Source organism: Poromitra crassiceps, assembly GCF_964638095.1.
Source record: "Poromitra crassiceps genome assembly, chromosome: 2".
Lineage (NCBI taxonomy): Eukaryota > Metazoa > Chordata > Actinopteri > Beryciformes > Melamphaidae > Poromitra > Poromitra crassiceps.
The window spans coordinates 38854258-38874340 of NC_139624.1; the positions used below are offsets into that span (position 1 = coordinate 38854258).

The following is a 20083-nucleotide window of genomic DNA, read 5'->3' on the forward strand; positions in this document are numbered from 1 at the left end:
TTGAGAGTTAGACTTGCCCTTGAGCAAGGCATGCCAGTACAGCCTGACCTCCAACTGGATACAACCCACGGCGTCGTTTGTACAAGCAGCCGAATACGACCTGACATCACGTTTCAATGTTAAGTGTCCTCTAGCGAGCATGTGAATAACAGCCCAGTCTCAAGAGTTTGGTGAAAATATAATCTCGAGGCATGCAGGATTTGAACCTGAGGCCACTGGCTTGACAGCCACCTGTCACAACCACTCAGCTACCGGTTCGTTGCTGTCCGTACCCCTAACCCACACCCTAATCCTAACGCTTTTTGAAAGAAAAGTCGCTTTTTCATCTTGCTTGGGCATGGAGTGTATGAGTTGGAGGACATGTTGGCCAGTAAGGCCACTAAAAGCAGACTGCATTTGTCCCGGACAGCCCCAATGTGTGTGTGAATATATGTAACTTTGTAAAGATGAGCATTTCTGAAAAAGCATGCATGCTCAGCAGACATTCTCTAAGTGAATACAGATCTAAAAATACATTATGTTGTTGTGTGTGGTCCTTCCCAGCAGGCCCTGAAGATGGCAGTAAACTGGCTAGGACTGCTGTCCATGGGAGTGTTTTACCTGATTGTGCTGGGCACAGGCGTATGGGCATCCAAGAAGTCCAAACGTCAGGAGAAAAAGTGTAGAGGTAACCGCAGTGAGGTTGCCATGGTCGGCGGACGGGACCTCAACATCTGCGTCAGCATCTTTACTATGACAGGTATAATAATGACACACATCATCATGGTCATCATAGCTTAAAGTGCAGGGGAGTTTAAGTGTGAGAGATATTCATAAACATTTGAACATAGTTTAAACTGGGCTACCTGAAAGCACATGAATCCAATACCTAAATATACCTAAAATCACACACACACACACACACACACACACACACACACACACACACACACACACACACACACACACACACACACACACACACACATACACACATAGACACCAACAATTAACTCAAAACAAATTAGAAATCGAGGAATGAGTGACACTGAAGACAATTACTTACCGGTAATTGTCCAATTACTCATATTTAGTGAGCCAGGGCCCAAACTTTGGGCCACCAGTACCATCTTGGTGCATTCACTTTCAAGAGCCCTTTTCCCACATGCGCTTTGTACCGCAAAATGACCGGAACGTGGTGTAATGCCTGCATGTGGGAAAGGCGCCGTGCCGGTATAAGCGCGACCCCGTCGTCCCCGACATTTCACCAGTTTCGAGCCAGTCAGAAGAGCGGTATGCTCTTAAGGGGACGCAAGTGGAAACGGGTCCAGTCATTTCCCGCGACAGCGGTCCTTCAATCATGGGCGAAATGTAGCCTATACACGTTGCTTAATGTTCCAGCGGGCATAATCTAATCATTCGCGCACATTAAAGCAAACTGGCGAAATGATCTTGTGATAGCCTAATAAGAGCAGTATGTCAGCTTGCTGATTTCCGAAGGCAACCCCGGACACATCAAACGAAGCCAGTCTGTAAAAAGTGTTTCAACGCGACGCAGGTGAAGGGATAAACATCGAACCAGCAACTATTTCTCTCAGACACGGATCCCAACTTCTTCAAAGTGCATCATCTAATCATTCGCGCACATCAAAGCAAACTACTTCCACATTTCGCTTCGTGCATTTGCTTTCTCTACATACATAGGCTACAAGCATTGGGCAGCTTGCCTTGCAAGCCTCTGCCATTCTCGTGTCTGTCCTGTGTCAGGCTGCTGCGAAGTACGGAGGACTGAGTGAAGTTTTGCCGACCCCCCAAATAAGCTCCCCCCCCCCCCCCCCCCCCCCACCCCCCCCGCCCCCCAACATACCGGCTATTTGACGACTAGATTCCCATATGCGCGTGCTAAGGTGTGAAGGGAAATTCAGGGAAATGTCCGATATTGACTTACAGGTAATTTTCCGGTACGCATGTGGGAAAAGGGCTATAGTGATTTTTGGCAAGGTATACACCCCTAGAGTAAGAACATATGTGATAGCATTGCAGCGGTGGCCTCCAATGTGTGTTATCACTCGATTTATAAACCCATGCAAAACACACTTTTCAAACCTATTAGTCAAGGGACTTAGAGAGATACAAAGCTAGGTTTGTGCAAATCAAGTCTAAAAGCACTAATGATTTAGCGAGAGTGCCCGAGCTGGGTCACCATGGTGGCCAGATCTAATATGGCCACCACCTGAAAAAGGTTTTAGCTATAGCCTAACTTTTGAACCAGATGAGCTAGAAATGCTAACTTAGTGTTTATTCTGTTTTTTTTTATTAGAAACACATTGGAATGCTTATTTTTATGATTGGGTGTGTGTGGGCCCCTAATTTGCACATTTCCAAGATGGCGGCTACACAAATGAGTTTTACCGTAACTTTTGACTCTTAGCTAACTTGATTTTATAGGTTTTGAAGATTAAAAACAGATTTGAATACTGAGATTTATGATTGAAACTATCTAGAGCACTATAATTGTCCTATGACCAATATGGCCGCTATCCCACAAATGTAATCTAACATACTGTAGCGTCCCTCAATATGAGACGCTATCTGTTGTTTCATTGTCACGTTATTTGTGTATTGTTGTTCTTATGTTTTACTTTTTATTTGTATTTTGAATGTTCTTTGTGCAGCACTTTGGTCAGCTCATGCTGTGTTTAAATGCGCTCTAGAAACAAACGTTACTTATTTACTTTTATTGTACTGCGGGCCGTAACCAATACCAAACCAACAATGCTAGCCCTCTCTCAGCTTAGCCTCTCACTAGCCTCGCACAAAAGGGACAACTATAATCTTACTGCAGACAATAACCACAGCTCTCAGCCTATCACAGGTGTGCCATCTCCCACGCTTCACAGTCACAGGTAGCTGACATGACAGACAGGCTTCACAGCATCTACGCTGGCAACATGTTCACTGACACTCAGTGGTTGATGTGGCTATAAGCAGGGCCGATTTTACACTTCATGGGCCCCTGGGCTATTCATCTCTGCAGGCCCCCCCCCCCCTCAAGCGGAAGGGGGGGCTTCCGCTTGAGTGTTTGAGTGTTTGAGTGTTTTTTTTTAACCTTTTTTAGCCGTATTTAAAGGAATATCTCATTTTAAATCAACATTAGGATTATACTGTTGTGATGTCATTATTCAGTATCTTCTCCTTTTCTAAGCCCTAGGCCCTAAGCACGATAAATTCGGGAGCCCTCTCACAGGGTTCCATGTCGTTGTTCCGACCTCTCGCTGTTCCGACCTCCCCTCTCCCAGCCCCCATGCCTAAACCTAACCTCCCCCAGACCCTAACCCAAAACCTAACCTCTCCCACCCCCACGCCTAAACCTAACCTCCCCCAGACCCTAACCCAAAACCTAACCTCTCCCACCCCCCACGCCTAAACCTAAGGTCGGCATTGCGAGTGGTCGGCATAGCGGGTGGACACACTCTCACAGTGGATGTTATTACTCTGCAAAAAAAATTGAATGGCGTCAGTAAAAAAAATTTTTTTTGCGAAGACCCTGGACAGGGTGCCCAAAAAAAACACATCAAGGGTCCCCAAAAAAAAAAAAAAATTTTTTTTTTTTTTTTTTGGGGCCCCTTGATGTCCCGGGCCCCGGGCTTCAGCCCGGGTAAGCCCGTTGGTAAAATCGGCCCTATAAGCCCTCTACAGCTGACCTCTGCAGGGAGGACCTTGGTATGCCAGCCACATTGTTCTGCCTCGGCTGCTATGTCTGCATACTTCAGCCTCTTGCGTTCATATGCTTCATCAACTGCAGCCTCCCATGGCACAGTTAACACCACAATGTACAAATATTTCTGTGAAGTTGACCACAAGATCATGTTCGGGCTGAGATTAGTTGTAATGATCTCTGGTGGAATGATGAGCTTTTGGCCTAGGTCAACCACCATTCTCCAGTCCCGGGCAGTATCCAGGAGGGTCAATCCCATCTTTGCAGATGGTTTCCCTGGGAGTTGTCCTGCTTTTACAAAGGGGATGTTGTTTGAGAAACCAGATGTTGGGGAAGGTAGGGCATTGGTGGTAGATCTCCTTCCTTCCAGGATAATTGACAGTTATTGTAGGACCTGGTTGTGCCTCCAGGTGTAGTGCCCTTGGGAAAGACTGAATTTGCAGCCGGTGAGGATGTGACGTAATGTTGCTGGGGTGACATGATGGATCTTCTCCAACCCATTGATGTAGGTTCTTGGGTGTAGGAAGACCATCATACGTGGCTCTGATGATGAAGCTAATTTGGCTTCCTTCCATCTCCCACAGAGATGATCTCCGCAACCACCAGCTGTCTTCTTTCAGAGGATGTTGCCTTGTGCCATTTGGGTCGACTTGTCCTGAGACCAAACCCACCTCTTCCCTGCTGCACCTGACCCACAATGTCTCCATGCCTGAGAGCCGATACTGCTTGCTGCATGGCGTCGGATGGGGTCCACTGCATTTGTACTCTTCGGTGAGGCTTGAGACGGGCAGTTCCAGAGCATCATGTCCATACAGGCCGATATTGCTGAGGCAACGTGGGAGTCCAACCTATTTCTTAATGTACATATGAACTGACTGTTCTCTCCAGCTTCTCAAATTTGGTGATGGGGACCTCATAGACTGTTAGAGGCCTCATCAGACGGTGGAGCAATCCCAACTGGAGGCACCACAGTTTCAACTTGCCGTTGAACGTCTTGTCTATTGTTATGCGCTCCCACTTATAGGTGTATTGTATTGAGTGTAACATCTCTCTTTCTCTGCCACCAGTTGCCTACCTGGTCATCTGCCTGGGTCCAGCTGCTTTCAGTTACGCTGATTACTTCTAGCACTGATATACAGCAGCAGCTCGAGGCGTGCTCTCTCTCTCATTCTACTCCTGGTTCATGCTGGTGGCAGCAGCATGGCCATCCCTGGGTTTGTTATGTTTATGGGTTCATTCCTTTGTATTTAATTTCTTTACTTTGGGGAAGGTGGGATGGTAGCCTAGTTTTCACGGCTTTATTTCCTCAGTTTAGGTTTTGTTATGTTTTTGGTAGTTTAGGGTGGTGCCCGGTCCGACGACTGCAAGTTGGCCGGTGCGTGCCCACTCTTTTGTTGTGTTTAGCTGTCCCACCTGACCTGGTTGTTGTTTTGTGGTTTTTTGGGGAATTTAAGAAAAACCTTTTTAAGTTTCAAATAAATCAAACTTTTTGTGCAAACGACTCCTTGTCTCCTATATGTTATTGGCTTCCATGACGAGTCTTTATGGTGGCCGTAACATCTATACTAGCAAGGCCTTTGGTGGTGTCTTCTCGTAGTTGGTCACTCTGGTCTGAGTCTTTGAGTCTTGCGTTGTACCACTGCCATAAGCTCTTGACTGACTGCTCCGACACCATTGGAATGGCTGTTTCGCTTATGTGGAATCTCTGGTGGTGGAGTTTTCCTCTGACAATTATGCTCCTTGATTTGCTGGGATTCAACTTCATTCTTGTCCAAGTTATGTTGTCATGAAGCTTTTCCAGCAGATGCTTGGTACATGTGATGGTTGAGATAAGGGTGGTCATGTCATCCATGTAGGCATGAATGGGAGGTAGTCGCTGTCCAGAGTGCAAACGTTCTCCTCCCACGACCCATTTGGATGCATGGATTACCGTACTTCATGCATGGGGAAGGCTAGTGGGGAGATGGTGCACCCTGCCATTATTCCCACTTCCATAGACAGAAACATCTGGTATATTCAAAATGCTCCTAACCTGGCCTAGGATTCTGACACAGTTTTTCCACAACAAAACTCAAATTTGCCAAAGCCCTCTCTAGCTTAGAAAACAACATGGCTGGCAGGGAGGAGTTTGCAACAGAGCTGGCCTCCATTTTTAGCCACTGAGAATTAGACTGCCAGGAGTCGCTTGCCACCAAAACATTAAAGCCCTAACATTAGCAGCCAAATAGTAGTGCCTAAACACTGATAAAACCAGCCCTCCTTCAGATTTGGGTTTTTGCAAGTGAATTTTCAAAATTCTATGATTCTTATAGTTCCAGATGTAGGACAGAATTATGGAGTCCAGCTCTGAAGAAAACTGATGTGAGAAAAATGGGAAGGTTTTGACACAAATAGAGGAACCTGGGAAGTGAAACCATCTTCACTGAGTTTATACGGCCAATCATGGACAAAGGGAGAATTTTCCAGTTTTCTATACAGTGGTCCTTTGCCAATTTGAATGGGAGATTTCCCAGGAAACGGGGAGTGAAGACATAAAGTCATAAAGGCATAAAGTCACTCTTTGTCCAGTTAATTGTGTATCCGGACAGCCTACCAGAGGTGATTTATTCTAGGGGGGATCGATTGTTCTGAGTTACAGTATGTAGGTATAATATTACGCTGTCGGTGTACAAACTGATACGCGTCTCAACACCTCTGACCTTCAAGCCTGTGATATTTGGGTGACCACATATTTTTAAGGCAAGGGGCTCGAGCGCAATGGTGAAGAGGGCCAGCGAGAGAGGGCAACCCTGCTGTACCAAGCGAAGTAAAGAAAATAGCACTTTTATTATTGTTCTGTTGTTTTTTGTTTCTGTTATATGTTATTTTGTTCAAATTCTAAACACCTTTGGTCAGTATTGATAGCATTTAAAATGTATGCTGAACATAGTATCAATGGGAATGGGTTCTACTTTATAGACCCCTTATACGCCTACGTCACAATGACAACAAGCAGCGTCAGATGCGCAAGACGGAGGCAGAAAGACAGACTCCGCGCAGCCCTGTCAAGTAGTTTTCCAGTGGCCCGAAAACTATTCGAGCTCGATATGTCTTCGTGTTGTGCAGTGCGATGCCAGAATCGGAAAGCTATTGTAGCAGAGTATTCGGGTCCGCCTATTCACACTTGGTTAATAAAATAATAAACGATAGAGCCAGGCTGTAACGTTATAACAAGCTTTTCCCCACATATCCTGTTCTACGCAACTCGAGGGAACATACACAGCCTTGCACACACGCAATAGAACACAACACAACACTGAACAGTCTGTTACACTATCAACAAAGCAAGGACTAAAGTTTTACCGAATCCCGTCAACTCATACTGCTTTTAATGCTAACCGTAGGTGTCTTTGGTTGCAAGCCGAAAGAGGAAATCGTTAAAAATGCCCGACTTTGCAGTGCTCGCTCATTCCATATCAGGTAAACTGTAGTAGGCTGCTAGTAACAGGCAGCCACATCGGTTAGGTAACAACCAAGTAACGTTAAATAATGTCATTATTGAGTTGAACTGATTGGAACGAGGACATCATTAAAAATGTCCGACTTTGTAGTGCTCTTCATAATCAGGTAAGCTGCCTGAAACTGTAGGCTACTCAACATCGCTCGGTTAGTTAACGACCAAGTAACGTTACATAATGTCATTATTGAGTTGTGTGCATTATCAACATAACAATATATCTTTGCAAGTTACAGAATAATTATCTACGCTATCCCCAGTTATAAAGGAATGCACGATATGTATTGCTGGCCACTAGGCTTGGCCAATTGACAGCGCCAGTGCGTATGGGTCTGTAAGACATATCCCATTATCCAACGTTAATTTCGATGCATAACATTGCTTATCACTAGGCGATAAGCTGTGGTAGTAAGCCGAGAACTGCATTTTAAAACTAAAATATAACTGTGTGTTGCAGATGGGCACAGAGCAGTCCTGACAGCGGGGCTTTTAGACAGTTCTCACTGTCTGTCAATGCTGGGCTGACGGCTACACGATGCGCGCGCAGCTCAATGTTGACAAGCTGTATAAGGGGTCTATTGGTATAATTGTTTAAATAAAAATGACAGCTGTAAGATACATAAGTTGTTTTCACCAGTTTGATCTTAAATTTTTCTTACAGTACTACAAGTCTACACTCAACCTGGATGAAAAAGTATAACATTTTGGGATAGCGTCCATGTTGGTAGCCTAAAATTATGGAAAATTAAGAGTGCTCTAGAGAGATTCAATCATATAAGTCTGAGTAACGTGATTCCAATGTGTTTCTAATGCACAAAAAGCATAAAATAGACACCAGGTTTGCCAAAAGAGTCAAAGGTGGTAAAACTCATTTTCAGGTAGCCACCATCTTAGAAATATGCAAATTATGGGGCCACCCACACACACACACACACACACACACACACACACACACACACACACACACACACACACACACACACACACACACACACACACACACACACACACACACACACACACACACACACACAATCGTAAAGCATTATAGCATGTTTCTAATGGAAAAAACCCCATCAAAAGTTATAGTGGAAACCTTTTCGAGCAGTGGCCATATTTGATCTCGCTGCCATGGTGGTTGCCTGTTTGGGCGCTCTCGCTAAATCATATAGAGCATGGCCTGGGCTACATCTGGGCCAAATTTGGTCCTTTTAGACTTGATTAACTTAGCCTCATATTTCCCCAAGTCCCTCAACCAAAAGGTTTGAAAAGTGTGTTTCGCATAGGGTTATAAATTGAGTGATAATACATATTTGGACTGGAGGCAACCACTGCAATGCTATCACACTCTAGGGGTACATGCCTTGCAAAAAATCACTATCAAAGTTAATCCCCCAAGATGGTACCGACCAACCCTACTGACTCACAGACTATTAAGTCAAGTCAAGTCAAGTCAAGTTTATTTGTATAGCACATTTCATACACAGAGGCAATTCAAAGTGCTTCACATAAAATGGTTGACAGGAAAAGAAAAGAAAAGAAAAGAAAAGAAAAGAAAAGAAAAGAAAAGAAAAGAAAAGAAAAGAAGAGAATAAAATGGACATTTAATTCCATTAATTCCAATCCTATTAGTCCACACTTGTATGTATGTACAGAGTTTAATTACTGGACACTGAAGTTCTGAAGAATTTTGTGATCATCATACCTGCTAGCAAATACATTGGTTAATAGCTAAAGTTAACTATAAAAGATTACAAAAAAACTGTTTGCAGCTTGTGTACTTTTAATTTCATCAATGCAAGTGGATTTTATTTAATTTCTTTCTGCTAAAATACAACAACAATTACTATCCTTTTCACTGAAGTGGCTGTGTTGTGTCCTATCTTTCTACAGCCACTTGGGTGGGAGGAGGCTACATTTTGGGTAGTGCTGAAGTAATGTACGACCCAACGCGAGGCTTGGCCTGGGCCGTTGGACCTATTGGGATGTCCCTCAACATGATTATTGGTGTGTCTATTATCTCAAATAAAGTACAGATGCAATATAGCGATACCCTTGCTTTATACTCTGCTGGGGAATTTGAATTGATTGGATTTACTTGACCAAAATATAGAAGATGCTCAATAGCAATTCATCTTTAAGCAGCAAGTATAACACAATAAAATGCTAAATACTGTACTTATTTTTATTGTGCTGAACATTGGATTTTTCTTTATTTTAATTTTTATTGTATTTTTATACAAGGGAAGGGAAGCTTGATTAACTCTAAGTTGCCAAAAATGCCATTAACAATTTTTTGCTATACTGGACATTAACTAATGAAGCAGAAGCAAGATGATTATAATAGTGTAGCGGGCTGGATTTGTGTGCTACTGTATTTGTCTATGACTGTCCTGTGCATGTGGGTTACCTTTGGGGTTTGACATGTCTGTGGGGATTTACAGGGTTCTGTGAAGGCAGCATACAGCCAGTGGGTGGGGTGAGAGAGAGGGGCTCACCTGTTATTGGCTGGGGGGAGGGGAGCTGTGGGCGAGAGGGGAACAGCTCGGGGAGTTGGAGCGTGAGCCTGGAAGAGACGGCTGTGTGAGAGGAGAGCTACGAGGCTAAGAGGCTAGAGAGAGAGCTAGCGGAGATTGGGTGTGTGTTGTAGGGGTTGTTGTGGCGTGGGCACGGCCACCAGTGCTCTGTCGGGTGCTAATAAAGAGCCTAATTAAGAAGAAAGCCTCAGTGTAATTCCTGACCCGTTACAATAGCAATTGAAAAAGGTTGGACTCAAAGGTGTTTCACTGGTGGTGATTCATTTCAAATTGGGGTGGGGTGGAAGAAAGGGACATAATTTCTTTCCATAGCAGGCAAACTGTCAACAGTTTAAAATGAAAATGTTTCTTTCCATTTGTGTGTCCTCAGGAGGACTTTTCTTTATCAAACCAGTCCGGGTGAAGAACTATGTCACCCTCATGGACCTGTTTCAAGATAAATATGGCAGCACGGTGACTGCCATTCTCTTCATCCCTTCTTTCTTTGCGGATATCTTCTGGATAGCATGTGTGCTTGGTGCATTAGGTAAGTCAGTAACCAAGGAGTTATCTGGCCCTTTTGCATGTAAACCGTAATGGTAACACTTTATTTGAAGGGATGGGCTTAAAGGAGAATTTCGTTTTTTTTTAACCTGGACCCATCTCCTGGCAATAATTATGATTTGGCCACTCACCCAGCGATGTCCGCGGCGTTTCTGGCCGTCCTAGCGTTGTTTTGAGATCAATAGCGTCCAAGTCAGTTGTAAAATGGAGCTGATTTGGGGCCAAGTGTGAGCCTGTCTTTCCTGCATCTAAATAGCTATTTTTATTCCCGTTTTCGCCACATATCGTAATAATGTGATCCCTCAACATCCTCCAGAGTGATATTTCGCCCCAGGCCATTTCCTGGACTCTCACAGGGATCAGGGGCGGACTGGGATCATAATTCAGGCCGGGCATTAGATACCAAGCAGGCCAGGCAGATACAGGCTGACGCGCGTGCCGGCGTCCGAAGGGCAGCGGCGAAAAATTTGGGCTGTTTAAAGCTCAATTTGGGCCGTTTGAAGCCCAATTTGGGCTGTTTGAAGCCAGATTTGGGCCGTTTGAAGCCCAATTTGGGTCGTTTAAAGCCCGATTTGGGCTGTTTGAAGCCCAATTTGGGCCAAGTCCAATTTTACAATGAGATGCACCCACTTTAACCCTGAATAAAGTAATAAAACCACTAGTAAACCAGTAGGCGGCGCCTGGCCTGCTGTTCAGTGAGTGGCCTGGCCTGGCCTGGCATTTGCCCGACGTGCCCGATTATGCAGTCCGCCCCTGACAGGGATCAAATTACCTCAAACGTGATCTCGGTCACCAAGTCTCGTGAAGTCCCGCGATACTTTCCTGCCGGCTGGCCAACTACAGGTACACGCTTTGCGGTGGTGGTTTTAGCGTAACCTATGTGGGGTTTGGCGTAACCTAATGCGTAGCCTACTTTGTGCTCGCATGCTAGCCGTGGCCAGCAAGTCTGCCGGCATGCAGCTCCCCAACATGTAAGCTATAACCAAGTATATGCACTACATTCTCTCCTTGGGTGAACTTCTAGTCATTGAAATCATAGTGAAATCACACCATGACTAATTTTGCTGGGGACTCCCCTGGCTAGCCTTTGCCAAGCTGACGTCTGGGTATGTATGTCGAGCTGCCGCCGACAAGGTCCCAAATCGAGGCTCACGTTGAAGCTTGTTTCTCGCTTAAGACTGACATGACACTGTCATAACAGGACAAGACACATGTCATGAACATGAAGGAGGCTTTCTGAATATTTATGACTGTTGTCATTAAAGCCCCATTCAGTAAGTTTCCCAAGTTTTACTGTTGGAGAAACTGCGCCCTCTGGGTCCAATAGTATCGATAACGATATCGCCGTTCAAAGTCAACAAAACACAGCGCCAGAAAGCTCTATGTACATGTTGTGACATCGGGTACTCACCACGTGATGAAATAATAATCCATAGTTCCGTGAAACATCATTTTCGTAGCAAATGCGAATCGAGTTACTTCCTTGTTTTCATGAACACAGCGCTTCCGCTGTACAGCGCATGCGCGCATGCTTTTCTTTTTTCTTTTTTCTTGCTACGGGACGTGGCAGACAAACCGCTTAGTCCCAGTGCTGGCCAATGGAGGGCGGTGTGGGATAAATAAAGACGAGGGTCTCCCTGTTACAAGTCAATCTACCATGTCCTGTGACTAAAACGCTGTTATATTACAGTAAAAAATGTCAAAAATCTTACTGATTGGGGCTTTAACTTTCATTCCGTAAATGATATCATTGTTAATGCAAAGTTGGCATTGTTGAGATGTCTTTGTTATGACAACTTGACATTAACCATATTTGAAGAGGAAGACTGTGTCAACAGCTATACACACCAATTTTAGCTTGTTGTCCCAATACTCTTGTTTGAGATTTCTGAAGGTTACCCATGCCTGACTCTGAGTTTATGTTGCTGGTTACAGGAGGAACAGTGAGCGTGATTCTGGACATCTCTCCCCTGCCGGCTGTTGGCGTGTCTGCAGCTGTGGCAGTTTTTTACACCTTGCTGGGAGGCCTGTACTCTGTGGCCTATACTGATGTCATCCAGCTTAGCTTCATGCTCCTCGGCTTGGTAACTTCATGTGATTTAAGGGACATTTCAAGCAGTCATGTAGAAAGGGATGGGGATTATATATATGCTGTATATATATATATATATGTATATATATATATATATATATATATATATATATATATATATATATATATATATATATATATATATATATATATATATGTATATATATATATATATATATATATATATATATATATATATATATATATATATATATATACATACATACATACATACATACATACATACATACATATATATATATATATATATATATATACATACATACATACATACATACATACATATATATATATATATATATATATATATATATATATATATATATATATATATATATATATATATATATATATATATCCCCATCCACAAGATACAGTGGTGGCTGGTGTATCCCTGCAGGTGCTATGATTTGTCTACCATTGAACTAAACATGCTACATAACTCTCTTTCCTGTCTTCCTCATTTCAGTGGTTCTGTGTGCCCTTTGTACTGTCGAGCCCCTCCTCTGCTTACCTCATGGAGACAGCAGTGACCAAACTGTACCAGGAGCCATGGATAGGCAAGCTGGAGCTGGCAGATATAGGCCGCTGGATAGATGACTTAATGCTACTGGTAATGGATACTTAGGCCCTACTACAATTGCATGTCTTGACTTAAAGGAACAGTTCACCCAAAAATGAAAATCATTATCTACTCACCCCCATGCCGATGGAACGACAGGTTACGTTTTTTTAGTCTACAAAATAGTCCTGGAGTTTCACAGCAAAACATTGTTGCAGCATTCTCCTAAACAATTGAATTGGATGGTGAAGTACAACGTAAAAGAAAAAAAATGCTCCATGCTGCTCATCTGGTGTAATCCTAGAAGCCCGAGATGCCAAGTTGACTTTAAAGACATCTAAGACTTTAAAGACTTTAAAGACCCTGTTTTGAGCTGAAATCTTCACTAGCCGTGAGCTGAAAGTCGCATTTTCACTTTCACTACCAGGTTACAGCTACATTAAAGATTTCAGCTAAAAACAGGATGTAAAAATTACATATTTTCAAGTGAACTTTGCATCTCGGGACTTCTTTTTTATATTTGAAAGTTGGTCACCATTCACCTCAATTGTTTGGGAGAATGCTGCAACAGTGTCTTTCTGTGAAACTCCAGATCTAGGACAGTTTTGTGGACTAAAGAACTTCACCCAACCTTCCATCGCCATGGGGGGTGAGTAGATAATGACTGAATGTTAATTTTTGAGGGAACTGTTCCTTTCAAAAGGGGAATTTCATGGATATCTTTGTGGTTATTATTCTTTTTCATTGGTATTCTGCAGTAATAAGACTTCCCTAAAATTCCTTGTGCCTTTTTGTTATTAGTTGTTTATTATTTTTAAGTTGTCAAGATAAAGGAAGATGCCATCCCAATAATGGCATAAAAATGGCATTCCATAAAATGTATATATAAAAAAAAAAGTATGGACATGAGAAACAGCAGTTGGGTTACAACACTATATTATTAGGGGCTTTGGTCCAGGGCATATCAATGGTACAATTGTTGGTTACATAGAGTAAAGAAGAGAGCACCATTCACCCTCTTCACTCTGATTTTCTGGTCACAAAACTTGTTACCTTCAAGCTGAACTGCTGACCCTATGAAACTCTGTCTTTATTCCTCTCCTAGGTGCTTGGAGGTGTCTGCTACCAGGCCTTCTACCAGAGAGTCCTTGCCACAGCCACTGTCGCCATAGCTCAGATCACCTGTTATGTTGCAGCAGGACTCATCATCATTCTTGGCATCCCATCATTACTCATTGGGGCAGTGGCAGCCTCCACGGGTATGACTCTCAAAAGTGAAAAGAAATAATAATAATAATAATAATAATAATAATAATAATAATAATAATAATAATAATAAAAGTAGAGATCATCTTGCAATGGCATCACACCATTTTCTAACTCTGCCTTCATTTTAATGTCAACTCCACATCTGTAAAGACTTGTATATAGGGCTTTTCCATAGTCACCTTTTGCCATGCCATTCCGCGCTGATTTTGGTTTCCATATTGCAAATTTTATGTGCCACCAAACACAGCCAACCCGTGACGACCCCCACCTTCTTGTGTTTCAGTTTGTACTTTCAGATATCGGCTTCATTTTACAGTTTACTCATCGCTCGCAGCCGTGTCAAGTTACTGCTGAGCTGATTAATGCATTTCCTGCTGCTACTCCTTCCTAAGCTTTCCACTGACAAAGACATTTATTTTGAAATGCAATTTTTATCCATCGTTTCAGCTGCGACTTTTGACACAGACCCATGCTGCCGTTGCTTTGCGAGTCAAGACAAGCGTGTCATTAAAGAAACACCTCAAGCGTGGAAACACAAATTCTAGCCGCTCAGGGTGGCTGCGCCATGTTGTTTTTCTTACTCGGGTCAACCCATAAAAGTCTTTCCTTAGGAAGAATTTTTACCAGCTGTCACAGTGGGCCTGGTGTTGTTTTTCACCTTGTGTGTCTGTGTCATCATAGCGAAATGTGGTCCTGGAGACACCTGTAGCGGGAACTAACACAGAAGCGGTTTTGAGTACTTTGCCAAGGGTTTACATGTCTGTCTGTCTGTCTGTCTGTGGACAGATTTTGTCAATGCGATAGCGTCAAAACCATCCAAGATGCAGTCACGAAACTTTACAGGTTGACATCAAAATGAAGGCAGAGTTCGAAAATGGGTGTGAACAGAGCAACACCCCCCCCCCCCCACCCAACCACATTGCAGTCTACGGGCTCTATCGTCATAAAGGCGGTAATTTTGCGTTGGCACCCGTTTTGGCGTTGGAATAGCGCCACGCAAAGCCCTAATTGTGGGGGTGTCAGCCCACTGCGCTTGGCGTCATCTCATGCAAACCTCCATATAGGCGTGTTTATGCCCAAAACAGTATTCACAAGTGTGAGATCATGTCCAGCCCACTCCCCTTAAAAGCCACAGTCACATCTGTGACAGCAGCTTCTTTCTTGCTGAGTGCCATGGGCAAGCAGAGGGACAGAGTGAGAGAGAGAGAAAAGACAGATGGGGAGAGCGAGAGAGGGAAGAGAATTGGAGGATGAACCAGTTCGGATTCAGATAAACCATTAGAAACTAACAAAAAGTGGTGTTGATGGAACGATCCATTTGAAACACACCAAAGGGCTGCCGCGCAGTTACGCAGTGAATATCCCCATGTCCCAAAGTGTGCGCTCTGTAATTACCCGTTTCGTTCATATAGGCTATAACAAACATACACATTTAAAAATATTAATTTCTTTAATAGGGTAGGGGTGTGTGAGATTTTAATTCTAGCCTATTTCAATAGCCTATATCAGAATTGTCCACTCGGGTTAAGCTATTCTTGCATGGTGCAATTGTAGGGAAAGAGGTTACTGTATAGCCTACAGCTGGCCGGCACAACTTTCTCAAAAGCAATCTACTGTTACCTCACACCACAGACCTGTATGGTCGGTGTTACGGCCACCATAAAGACTCGTCATGGAAGCCAATAACATATAGGAGACAAGGAGTCGTTTGCACAAAAAGTTTGATTTATTTGAAACTTAAAAGGTTTTTCTTAAATTCCCCAAAAACCCCCAAAACAACAACCAGGTCAGGTGGGACGGCTAAACACAACAAAAGAGTGGGCACGCACCGGCCAACTTGCAGTCGTCGGACCGGGCACCACCCTAAACTACCAAAAACATAACAAAACCTAAACTGAGGAAATAAAGCCGTGAAAACTAGGCTACCATCCCACCTTCCCCAAAGTAAAGAAATTAAATACAAAGGAATGAACCCATAAACATAACAAACCCAGGGATGGCCATGCTGCTGCCACCAGCATGAACCAGGAGTAGAATGAGAGAGAGAGCACGCCTCGAGCTGCTGCTGTATATCAGTGCTAGAAGTAATCAGCGTAACTGAAAGCAGCTGAACCCAGGCAGATGACCAGGTAGGCAACTGGTGGCAGAGAAAGAGAGATGTTACACTCAATACAATACACCTATAAGTGGGAGCGCATAACAGTCGGGAATTATGTAGCCTAATAAAACCATGACAAACAAATTCTCATTTTTAAATCAAGATGTGTTTTTTCTGCAATGTAGGCTATAGTTGAAAATCAACACGCCATTCTGAGGAGAGAAGAGTGTGTGCAGGCGCGAGGTGTTGGAGAGAGAGTGACATCCATGCCGTGCGTAATGTGTGTGCACCCCATAGCGCTCAGTCATAGTGGGGCTTTTTTGCGCTAAGACCTGCTATTAGGTGGCGTTAAAATTGAGAGCACCCAAGGCCCTTTTTTCTAAAACATTGCGCTGGAACGCCTATTTTGGCACGGGCAATGCCCAAACCTGTGTTTATGCTCGGAACATGGCGATGGTATCTTCTCCAGAGCACAAAATGACACTTTGACACTTGATAGGCTAAGATAGCATAAGAGGTGCGCAAACGATAGCCCGATAGGGCCCTACATGTCCAGACAGGGGCGGACTGCATAATCGGGCACGTCGGGCAAATGCCCGGTGGCCTGGCCTGGCCTGCAGGCCAGGCCAGGCCAGGCCACTCACTGAACAGCAGGCCAGGTGCCGCCTACTGGTTTCCTAGTGGTTTTATTACTTTATTCAGGGTTAAAGTGGGTGCATCTCATTGTAAAATTGGACTTGGCCCAAATTGGGCTTTAAACGACCCAAATTGGGCTTCAAACGGCCCAAATCTGGCTTCAAACGGCCCAAATTGAGCTTCAAACGGCCCAAATTTTTCGACGCCGGCACGCACGTCGGCCCGTATCGGCCTGGCCTGCTTGGTATCTAATGCCCGGCCTGAATTATGATCCCAGTCCGCCCCTGTGTCCAGACATGCAAAGCATACAATAGCAAATTATATTTTTGTAATCCTTACGTGTATGTGTTTTAATTATATCTACTTAATGCATCCATCAGATTGGAACCAGACCACCTTTGGTGTGCCCAGCCCATATGAACAGGGCAAAGCCGGTATAATCCTGCCCATTGCCCTACAGTATCTCTGCCCACCCATCATCTCCCTGGTAGGAGTCGGGGCACTTGCTGCTGCTGTGATGTCATCAATTGACTCCGCCCTTCTGTCTGCTGCCTCCCAGTTTGCTCGAAACATTTACAAGAGCATCATCCACAAGAAGGTGAATAAAAGTTAACATCACCACAGTATTGTCATTGTTAACTCGTGTTTTGCTGTTTGGAGTACTTTAATTTTACTTTAATAGTAAAACAGTGAAAGTTTGTATTGAATAACTGAGTACCGGTAATCATTTTGAGCTGTTGAAATCCCTCACAAATTCCTGTAGGTGGCAGCACCATCACCACTCACTCAAGGGTCCAGCTGTACCAGCCAGGATACAGGGTTCCTGTTCTTGTTTCACATGTTAAAGGCTATTCCCATGTTTGTCCTCCACCAAAGCGGGGACTATGGATCGGTCTCTGTCCATCCGTAATGTTGACTTTGAATGGGACTGACCCAAGGGTGGCTCTACATCACTGTTGGACAACATGTTTACTACCGTATTCGCTTGTTATATTTTAGAACCTTGAGATCCACACCATGACTCAATAAAAGTTACTTAATGTCTTCAAATATATTTTCCTCTCTTTTAGGCATCAGAAGAAACCATCTTAGTGGTGGTTAAGGTGTCAATTGTCCTGGTCGGGGTGATTGGGGCAGTCCTGGCCATGGCAACATCCTCCGTACACCTGTTTTGGATTCTCAGTGGGGATGTCATGTATACGGTGATGTGTGCCCAGGTGATGTGTGTCTTCTTCTTACCCCAGTGGGTCAACCAGTACGGGGCCTGTACCGGCCTTGTGGTAGGACTGCTGCTGCGAGTGCTGGTTGGGGAACCCTTACTATGCATCCCTGCCCTGCTGCCCCTGCCGTGGGACAGGATACGCGAGGATGGTCTCCGTCTGCGCTTGTTCCCCTTTCGCACTGCCATCATGCTGATCGCCACTGGAACTATTTTGCTTGTGTCACGATTGGCTGTCTACCTGTCTGAGAAGAGGCTGCTGGGTGGTAATGTCTACAGACCTGCACACTGTGAACTATTAGGACCAATCCATAAAGACATGGATGAAAATGATGAACTTAACCAGGAACAGCTCCACTCTCCAGGGAGCATTGAGGAAGTGGGGAAATGTTGATTTTTCTCCAGGACACTTAACACTTTCACAAAGCATTATGGGCAATATAGTGTAATTTAACCTGACTTCTCACCTCCATGACTCTTTAAATTTGATTTAAAAAAAGATATATCCCCTTGTAATACTGTACTAAAAGGATTAATTATTTCACCTCTTGAGCTTGTTGTCCCATGGAGCAGAACAGTATTTGTGTGCATACATTTTGTGTGAATCTGTCTGCCTGCCACAGTCTGGTACACAAGAAAAACAGCCGGCGGCATAAGAAACTTAAAGGGATAGTTCCGATTTTTATGCGGCACTGCCACACTTCTCTGTGACGTGTGTCCGTATAGCGACCGATAGTGTCCGAGTAGCCCATGCATATGGAGAGGGGGGCAGGGGAGAAGGGGCCGAACTGCACCGCTTAGTTCAACACCTGAGTGTGATTTTTTTGAAGTGGGGTTGTATGAGGTACTTATGGATAGTCATCCACCATGTTATGTGTTTCTTTTCTACCTCCAAATAATTATTCTGTTGGCGAAGTTCCTGTTATATAAATTAATGTCCATCACTAAAAAGAAGTTGCAACTTCTATGTTTCAGAAAACTTTATTTACATGCACAATGTTGTTCACAAATGTCCTCAATGGAGAATGACAAACAAACGGAATGGACACGGTTATGGGCAAGCCTGTAACAAGTTCAGTTTAAAGTGGTCTTAAACAATAGTGTTGCTTGTAACATGCAGCTTTGCCATTAATAAGGTTAAATAAAAGTAGCCTACAAATGGCGAATAAAAATAAAAATATATTATTAAAAATAAATTAGGCTAAGTCCAGCTCAGGCAAGGATACTTGCGACCAAGAATCAGAAGAATCAGAAAGCTTTATTGTCATTGTACAACAAAATTTAAAGTGCATCTCTTAAAAACAATACACACCCGCACACACACACACACACATACGTCGTGGCTTCCAGAGCCAGACTATTGCATGAGTATGCATAGTCTATCAGTCCCAATAGAAAAATATAAAACCAAAAATATTAAACCAGTAAACCATAAAACTGCGTAGGTTTGACTTAGACATTGCTAGGGACACATAATTGGGGAGGTCGTGAAGAGTACGACCTGTCGGAGCATGCGAAGGGAACTGTAGTTAGAGGCCCTGTGATCATCAGTAGGTTTAAGGCTGTTTTATTTTTAGACACGTGTCAACCGACTTATGAAATGTATCAGACAAGACTGAGGCTGTCCCACACACACACACACAGCCGGATACGTTTCAATTTATCCCTGGGTTCATTGCCTTTTGGTGTGCCCTTTATGTCGACTTGTAGGCTGTTTTACGAAAATCCCTAAATGTCGACTGTTAGGCTGCAGAACAGGGGGATCATTCTCGTCTACAAGTCGCTACTGAGGGCTTTTTCCTCCCTCCAGCCAAAACATCTCTGGGCAGTATGAAACCTGCTGGAGGGTTGGATCGGCGTTTCAGAGCCTAGATTTTTGTCCCTAGTGTCCCTACCCAAATCTACACCCATGC

General features: G+C 43.8%; 1 protein-coding gene across 1 annotated transcript; it reads left to right on the forward strand.

Annotated features, from left to right (window-relative positions):
* Positions 1 to 555: 555 nt before the first annotated feature.
* On the forward strand, positions 556 to 18564 carry LOC310799504 (high affinity choline transporter 1-like; the record flags this gene model as incomplete). The annotated part of the gene is made up of 8 exons (XM_083662097.1): positions 556 to 739; positions 9087 to 9200; positions 10101 to 10256; positions 12209 to 12357; positions 12856 to 12999; positions 14054 to 14207; positions 17332 to 17549; positions 18022 to 18564. 8 exons carry the CDS (start codon positions 556 to 558, stop codon positions 18562 to 18564), a joined length of 1662 nt encoding a protein of 553 aa, XP_083518223.1.
* Positions 18565 to 20083: the final 1519 nt, after the last annotated feature.